Consider the following 8,248-nt stretch of genomic DNA (forward strand, 5'->3'; position numbering starts at 1 on the left):
CCATGCAAGGCAGAAGCGTGTCCCGTTACTCCACCAGGGACGCCTTACGCTTGGAAGACATAATGGAGGTTCAAATTCAGAAGTGAAATAAAAAGAAGAAAAGTGGGCACGCACTTTCTGCCCTGTCAATCATTATTTGTATGCTTTCTTGAGAGGACTATAATACGATTTAAATTTCATCTTCGTTCCTCTTTCTTTCTTTTTCTTTCCATCCAATAAATAAGTTGGTGAACATTAGAAGAAAACAAATCTCTGATAGGGAAATTTGGCTGCAAACTTGACGCGCCGGTTGTTCTTGTCAGGTCACGTGATTTCCCAGAAAACGCTACTCAAGCATTTACCTAACATGGCCACAAGGGGCGCTCTCTATCAACGTTGACGTCACAGAATGCTGACTCCTCATTGGCTCAGGTGGCGCATTCTTAAAAGTGCCTCGACACTTCCTTGTTGGTGTTTCCTGGTTGTTAGTCAGTTTGTCTTTCTCTGCGGGATTAAAAGTGGAAAACATCTTTTTATTTTGTGCTGACATCATGAACTTGTTTTTATTCTGTCTTCTGGTCGTGCAAATGCACAGCGGGGCGCCTGGTAAGTCCTCCTTTTTAAAAAAAAAATACATTTATAAACATTATTCATAAATCCTCTTTGTGCCTCCACTTATTCTGTGAGTTTCTACTTATTAATTATACTCGTTCTTATCTTAATCAAGCTTATTATTACCTTATCATGATTCATTTGAAACAGGTTATATTTTGTAAATAAATATGTCATTTATTTTTAATCCTAACATTTTTTACTTTGAGATAACAAGAATAACGTCATTGTTTTCATCTTCATTGTTGTTCAACTTGAACAAATTCACTCACTTTCCTGTCATCTTTAGTTTAACTGTAACTGAGGAAATTCTCCTGAAATACATCAATATTATTTTAGTGTTTTATAATTTGTTTAAACTTTGAATGGGATTTATTGAACATATCATTTCCCACCAAAAAAGCTCATACAAATGATGTGAAAATAATTGATGTCTTTTCTTTTAATTAGGACAAACAAAATGCCTAAACAAATGTTTAGATATACACAAATAATTTTGAAAAATACAAACTTGTTATTAAAGGTTAAACAATTTATTTAACCTCCTGTGACATAAATGTAAAATATTTATTGAGAAATGAAAGTAGTTATTAGTCTGTGTGTTGAGGGTGTGTACAACTTTGGGCGTCTACACGTTTGTACTTGACATTATTCATCCTCCATTGGAGAAAAAAAATATGTTTATTTTCAAAATGTACAAACTGTCAACAGATGGCTTATTAAAATAAATGTTAGTAATATTATTATTGTGTTGTATTTTTCATAGACACCATGTGACTGTAGACTGTGATGTCTGGCAGTGTTTGATGTTCACTTTAAGACCCGACTGAAGACTGAATGACATCAAATATTCACACTGCAAGATTGTTGAACATGACACAAAATAATAAAAAGTTGCTCTTCTTTCAGTGATTCACACGCTGAAGTATTTCTACACTTCGTCCTCTCAAGTTCCAAACTTCCCAGAGTTTGTGATGGTTGCTTATGTTGATGAAGTCCAGGTGGTTCACTATGACAGCGAGAGCAGGAAAGCAGAAGCCAAACAGGACTGGATGAACCAAATCACAGAAGAGAATCCAAACTACTGGCAGAGAAACACAGAGATCTGGGTTGTTCAGGAGCAAGTCTACAAAGTCAGCATTGAAATTCTTAAGAAGCGTTTCAACCAAACTGGAGGTTTGTTTATCTTGAACTTTCTACTATTCAAATATATTTGAAGTACTCTTTTTATACTGTAGTAAAAACACACATTACTGCACTGACACTTGTCTCTGTCCATCCCATAATATTCTACATAAAACACATTGTGTGTGTTTCACTCTGCTTTACAATACTTTGTGTCTCTCAGGTGTTCACATTGTCCAGAGGATGTATGGATGTGAATGGAATGATGAGACTGATGAAGTTAAAGGTTGGGATCAGTATGGTTATGATGGAGAAGATTTCATATCGTTGGACATGAAGACATGGACATATACTGCAGCAAAACAACAAGCTTTCCCCACCAAACTCAAGTGGGACCAGGACATACTTACACTAGACTACAATAAGTATTACTACACTGAGCTATGTCCTTCTTACTTGAAGAAGTATGTGAAGTATGGCAAGGAGGTCCTAATGAGAACAGGTAGGAACACACCTTGTAATTTCACCTTTTACGCCCCCTATAGGAACATCACTGACATTACACTCTGTCTCTTTATACTTTTCTCTTTCTCACTTTCTCTCCATCTTTACCTTCATTCTCTTCTTTCTCTCCATCTTTACCTTTATTCTCTTCTTTCTTTCCATCTGTACCTTAATTCCCTTAATCTTTACCTTTATTCTCTTCTTTCTTTCCATCTTTACCTTCATTCTCTTCTTTATTTCCATCTTTACCTTCATTCTCTATTTTTCTCCATCTTTACTTTCATTATTTTTTTCTCAATCTTTACCTTTATTGTCTTCTTTCTTTCCATCTGTACTTTCATTCTCACCTTCTCTCCATCTTTACTTTCATTCTCTTTTTTTCTCTCATCTTTTCTTTCATTCTCTTTCTTCTTGCAATCTTTACCTTCATTCTTCTTTCTTTCCATCTTTACCTCCGCTCACACCTTCTCTCCGTCTTTACCTTCATCCTCTCTTTTCCCCTTCATTCTTTCTCACTTTCTCTCCATCTTTACCTCCATTCTCTTCTTTCTCTCCATCTTTACCTTCATTCTCTTCTTTCTCTCCATCTTTACCTTTATTCTCTTCTTTCTTTCCATATTTACCTTAATTCTCTTAATCTTTACCTTTATTCTCTTCTTTCTTTCCATCTTTACCTTCATTCTCTTCTTTATTTACATCTTTACCTTCATTCTCTATTTTTCTCCATCTTTACTTTCATTCTTTTTTTTCTCAATCTTTACCTTTATTCTCTTCTTTCTTTCCATCTGTACTTTCATTCTCACCTTCTCTCCATCTTTACTTTCATTCTCTTTTTTCTCTCATCTTTTCTTTCATTCTCTTTCTTCTCGCAATCTTTACCTTCATTCTTCTTTCTTTCCATCTTTACCTCCGCTCACACCTTCTCTCCATCTTTACCTTCATCCTCTCTTTTCCCCTTCATTCTTTATTTTGTCTCTCCACCTTCACCTTCATTCTCTTTTTTCTCTCCATCTGTATGCTCACATTCTCTCCATCTTTACCTTCATTCTCTTTCTTTCCATATTTACCTGTATTCTCTTCTTTCTCTCCATCTTAACCTTTATTCTCACCCTTTCTCCATCTTCACCTCCGTTCACACCTTCTCTCCATCTTCACCTCCGTCACACCTTCCATCCATCTTCACCTCCGTTCACACCATCCCTCCATCTTTACCTCCGTTTACAACTTCTCTTCATCTTCACCTCCGTTCACACCTTCTCTCCATCTTCACCTCCTTCACACCTTCTCTCCATTTTACCTTCTTTTTGTGCTTTTCTTTTCATCTTTACCTCCGTTCACACCTTGTCTCCATCTTCACCTCCGTTCACACCTTCTCTCCATCTTCACTTCCGTTCACACCTTGTCTCCATCTTCACCTCCTTCACACCTTCTCTCCATTTTACCTTCTTTTTGTGCTTTTCTTTTTATCTTTACCTCCGTTCACACCTTGTCTCTGTCTTCACCTCCGTTCACACCTTCTCTCCATCTTCACCTCCGTTCACACCTTCTCTCCACGTTGTCTTCTGTCCACACGTGACATCACTTCCTGTGCAGAGCTTCCAGAGGTGTTCCTCCTCCAGAAGACGCCGTCCTCTCCGGTCACCTGCATGGCGACAGGTTTCTACCCCGACCTAGCCGACCTGTTTTGGAGGAAAGACGGCGAGCAGATGTTCGAGGACGTGGAGCACGGAGAGCTGCTCCCCAACCACGACGGAACCTTCCAGATGTCGGTGGAGCTGAAAGTGGAGGTGACGGCCGACGTGGAGGGCAAGTACGAATGTGTGTTCCAGCTGTCTGGCGTCGAGGAGGACTTGGTCACCAAGCTGGAGAGAAGAAGCATCCTGAGCAACGCAAGCCATGAAGGTGAGAAAGACACATTTAGTTGGAGATGTTTCCTATCACAAGTCCACCTGTCGCCATTATTGATCCGTGTCGCCGTTATTGATCCATGTCACCATGACAACGCTTGACGTCTGCATGCAAAGTAGTCATGAAGGTTTCCTCTTCATGCTTTGTCACTCCACTTGTGCTTTTTGCTCTCAACAGACCACTGGAGCGTCGCCATCGGTGCCACGGCGGCGGTCGTGGCTGTGGCGGCCCTCCTGGCGGCCATCTTCCTCGTCAGGCGACACAGACAAGGTGAGGAACACAGATTTCCTTCTTTTACTTGTCATTGTTGTTTTTCTTCTTCTTTTCTTGTTTTTCTTTTCATTCTTCACTTTCTTTTTCTCTTCATTCTTCACTTTCTTTTTCTTCTTCTTCTTCTTCCCCTTTTTCTTATTCTTTTTTTTCCTTTTTCTTCCTCCTCCTCCTCCTCAAAGATCCACAGAGACAGAGCACCCACTCTCACATAGAAACACAGCGTGGCGTGAGGAAAAAGTCCATTTCACCTTTTGTTTCTCTGTCATTTCAGCCAAATACGATCCAGCTCGTAAGTAAAACATATTTTCTTTGAGCCGCAAGAAACAAAGCCGTGGTGAAGCATCACTCATATGAAGGTCTGATGCAGACGTTTGTGACAAGTTTAGCCTGAAAATCCCAACTTTCACAATAAAAGACAGAGTTTCCATCCATCAATACGCCACACTTTATATCGAACTTTTGACATGAGTCCTCATGATGAGGATCGACCAAATGAGACATCAAGTGTGCACATTCAGGTTTGCTGACTCATCAAGAATGTATCTTAGTCAGGAAGTAGAAGATCAGCACTCTGCTTCTTGATGTTTCTAAGTCACTCCTCAAAGATCTGATGTGAGTGATGAGGCACCTTCTGGATGTTCTTCCTCCACCAGTGTGAGGTGTTTGCTTAGCGGGAGTAACCGGCTCACGGTGCGTTTGTCCCACAGCTCGCCACGGCGGGGCCGAGCTCCCCGAGAACATGCCGGCTGAAGGCTGAGTGGGACGCGGTGAGTTAGCTCACATGGACTGTTTGCATCTCTAAATGTTCTTGGGACTTTGTGTGAAGAAGATGTTCAACTTGGATTCATGTGTGTTTGTTGGGAATGTGCTGAGTCATCTTCTTCCTCCAGGATGCTTTGTGCACTGAGAGATGTCTCCATGGCTGAGGCACGTCATCACACTTGGAGATGAGATGGAGATGTGCTTTCTTCTTCATCCGACTGCTTCTCTTGTTATACCATAGATTCTTCTTTGGCTGTTGGTGGCTTGATTAGAAAAATAAGTTGGTTGCTATGAAATCATTCAGGGCTCACGTTTCATCACCTTGATATCATGACAAGGATTTCCTCTTTCTTTGAATCACCGCTGCTTGTGATCAATATCACATTGTGTCACATCTCTGTCAATAAATTCCGTTTGTTGTCCGCCACGGGCAAGACCAAAGAGCTGCCGAAGATTGTAGACCCGCACAAGACCGGAATGGACTACAAGACCATCAGCTTGACCAACTGCAGGCATAATGCCGGGTTTATTTTGTAACATGTGCTTTTATTTTGACACTGATCAAACTGGATCACGTGCACATAAAAAAAAATATTATCTTAGCATCAGCGTTCACTAATGATGAAAAAAACAAAAAGGTTGTGAAATCTTCCCAAATTGTAAAATACATAAAGACAAATTCCATCAAAGACAAAATAAAAACCATAGTAATGACTCTTTTTTTTTCTTCCCTAAATTTTTATCCTTTGCACGTTTCATGTTTTTTTGTGTTTCATTTTTTGGGGGGAATTATTTTGCTTCAATTTATAAAGACTGTTGGAAAATTGAAGTGAACAAATATGTTCATGTACATATTTTGAAAAACATGTTTACTTGCATTTTCTGATTGTTTGACTTTATTTGTGTCATAGTTTTGTTGAAATAAAGTTTGACAAAAAAAAGAGCCGTGATTGGTCAGCTTGTCACATCATTTCCGGGGTTTTGCACAGCCCACCTTTGCTAACGTCTTGTAAGTGAATTGACTGAATTATGTTACAAATTCCCACTTTTTCATTTGTGTTTTATCTTTATCAATGTGTGTTTTATATACCTGCCACATGTCTTATCTGTGTACTTTCAGCCATAGCATTGTTTTCAGTATTTACTCATGATTATTGCATTTGTCTTAAAGCACAGATCAAAATTGGCAACCATAAATCATGAAGCATTCGATACAATGTCAATACATCTTTCTATTCTATTCTAACCTAATTCTAGATTGTGGCAGACTACATGTAATATGTAAAATTGTCAATTGTTCTTTGAGTGCAATAAGAAAAGTGTACGCCAGGCCTTGCCTTATTTTTGGTTTGTTAGTGTTTTTCCATGTTTAATGTTGAGTTCCTGTCCTGCACACCTTTTTTGTAGTTCCACTTCCTTTTGAGTGTCCTGCAGCAGCTTTATTTTGTCTCCCTGTGTTTAGTCGTCGCTATTTAAGTCTACGGTGCACTGCAAAAACTGATATCTAAGTAAGATTAAATATCTCAAATAAGGGTGACATTTGCTTATTTTCTGTCTGATAAGATAATTCTTCTCACTAAGCAGATTTTTATGTTAGAGTGTTTTACTTGTTTTAAGTGTGTTGGTCCTAAATGATCTCAGTAAGATATTACAGCTTGTTGCTGAGATTTGATGACCTATATTGAGTAAAACATGCTTGAAACTAGAATATCAACTGTTGCAAAGCTGTGTCATCAACACTCACAAGTATAAAACTACTTTTTTAAAGTAATAATTTCTTACTTCAAGCATGAAAAAAAAAAATCATGCGCATATCATTATATCAAGATAATGGCACTAGCATTTACTTCATTTAAGAATATTTTTCAACATATTGGGCAAAAAGGTCTCTTTTTTTTCTACAAAGAAAAGTGCACTTGTTATTAGTGAGAATATACTTATTTTAAGGTGTTTTTGGGTTCATTGAGGTTAGCTAATTTTACTTGTTTTGGAAAGTCCTGACAAGCCACATTTTCTTGTTCTATTGGCAGATAATTTTGCTTAGTTCAAGTAAAATACCCCTCATTTTTGTATTTTTTTTTCTTGTTTTTGAACACTGACTTTTTGCAGTGTGCTGTGGTCTTTGTCGGGAGATTGTTAAAAGTATGTATGCTGTTGAACGCTGTTCCCTCGTCTGACGCTTCCAAGTAAGTATGTTTCCGCATAGTCTTTTTTTCAATGCCGATAACTCCACTTTAAATGAGAAGTTTAAACCGGCAACTGCAGTGAATGATGCGTCATGTGTTTCAGTAAAACGTAGATATATTTGTCTCTCTTAGAAAATGTAACTTTTATGGCAAACGTGCGCCCTTCTCTCTAATTGAGTCAAAAGTTAAATATCTCCCTCTCGTCACCACTAAAAATGAAAAATACGAACTTTCTAACTCGCTCAAACTCGGCCATTTCTCCACCAATTTGAAATCTAAGAACACCAGAACGTTCCCCAAAGGCTTCAGGCGCTGACATTGTTGTCTAGAAGTGGATATTTCGAAGCGTCTGGCCACGATCTGACTTTGCTTGACATGATGGTTTTCTAAAATCACACAGGAGATGCTTTGTCCTGAGGAAGATGGCTACCCACCAGCTGCAGCCAATGAGGTGAACTCCTTTGAAGTCACATGACAGTCCCTCCCAGCCACAACACTTCCACATTCTCCACCAATCACCTTTCAGACACGGTACGTTCACGAACATGGGACCTCTGAAGTTAAATGTCGTTATAATACTGTAACATGTCTTTATAATATTATCCCTACGTCAAAGATGAAACATTAAAGATGAAGTAAATGTGTGGTTGATGGTAGAACATTTAGAGTTGTGTTCTCAGATTTAGCAGTGGCCAGTAGCGTTATAAAAACGTCCTAAAGTAAACACGTTGCAGGGGGAACTATTTAAGTGAGACACACAACAACGCTGTCGGATCTCGAGTGTGGAATGACATAACTTGCTGTTAAAGTCGGTATACAAATAAAACGAGTAATAATGACACATTAAATAAATTATTAAAACTTTAATAAAACAAATATTTATTTAATTCCAATTATGT

General features: G+C 38.5%; 1 protein-coding gene across 1 annotated transcript; it reads left to right on the plus strand.

Annotated features, from left to right (window-relative positions):
• Window positions 1-530: 530 nt before the first annotated feature.
• Window positions 531-7,824, plus strand: LOC133662603 (class I histocompatibility antigen, F10 alpha chain-like). The gene is made up of 8 exons (XM_062066716.1): window positions 531-585; window positions 1,501-1,767; window positions 1,940-2,218; window positions 3,814-4,122; window positions 4,306-4,398; window positions 4,581-4,690; window positions 5,109-5,168; window positions 7,750-7,824. The coding sequence occupies exons 1-8, from the start codon at window positions 531-533 to the stop codon at window positions 7,822-7,824; spliced, it is 1,248 nt and encodes a 415-aa protein (XP_061922700.1).
• Window positions 7,825-8,248: the final 424 nt, after the last annotated feature.

The sequence above is a fragment of the Entelurus aequoreus genome, linkage group LG12 (genome assembly GCF_033978785.1).
Source record: "Entelurus aequoreus isolate RoL-2023_Sb linkage group LG12, RoL_Eaeq_v1.1, whole genome shotgun sequence".
In the NCBI taxonomy this organism is placed as follows: domain Eukaryota; kingdom Metazoa; phylum Chordata; class Actinopteri; order Syngnathiformes; family Syngnathidae; genus Entelurus; species Entelurus aequoreus.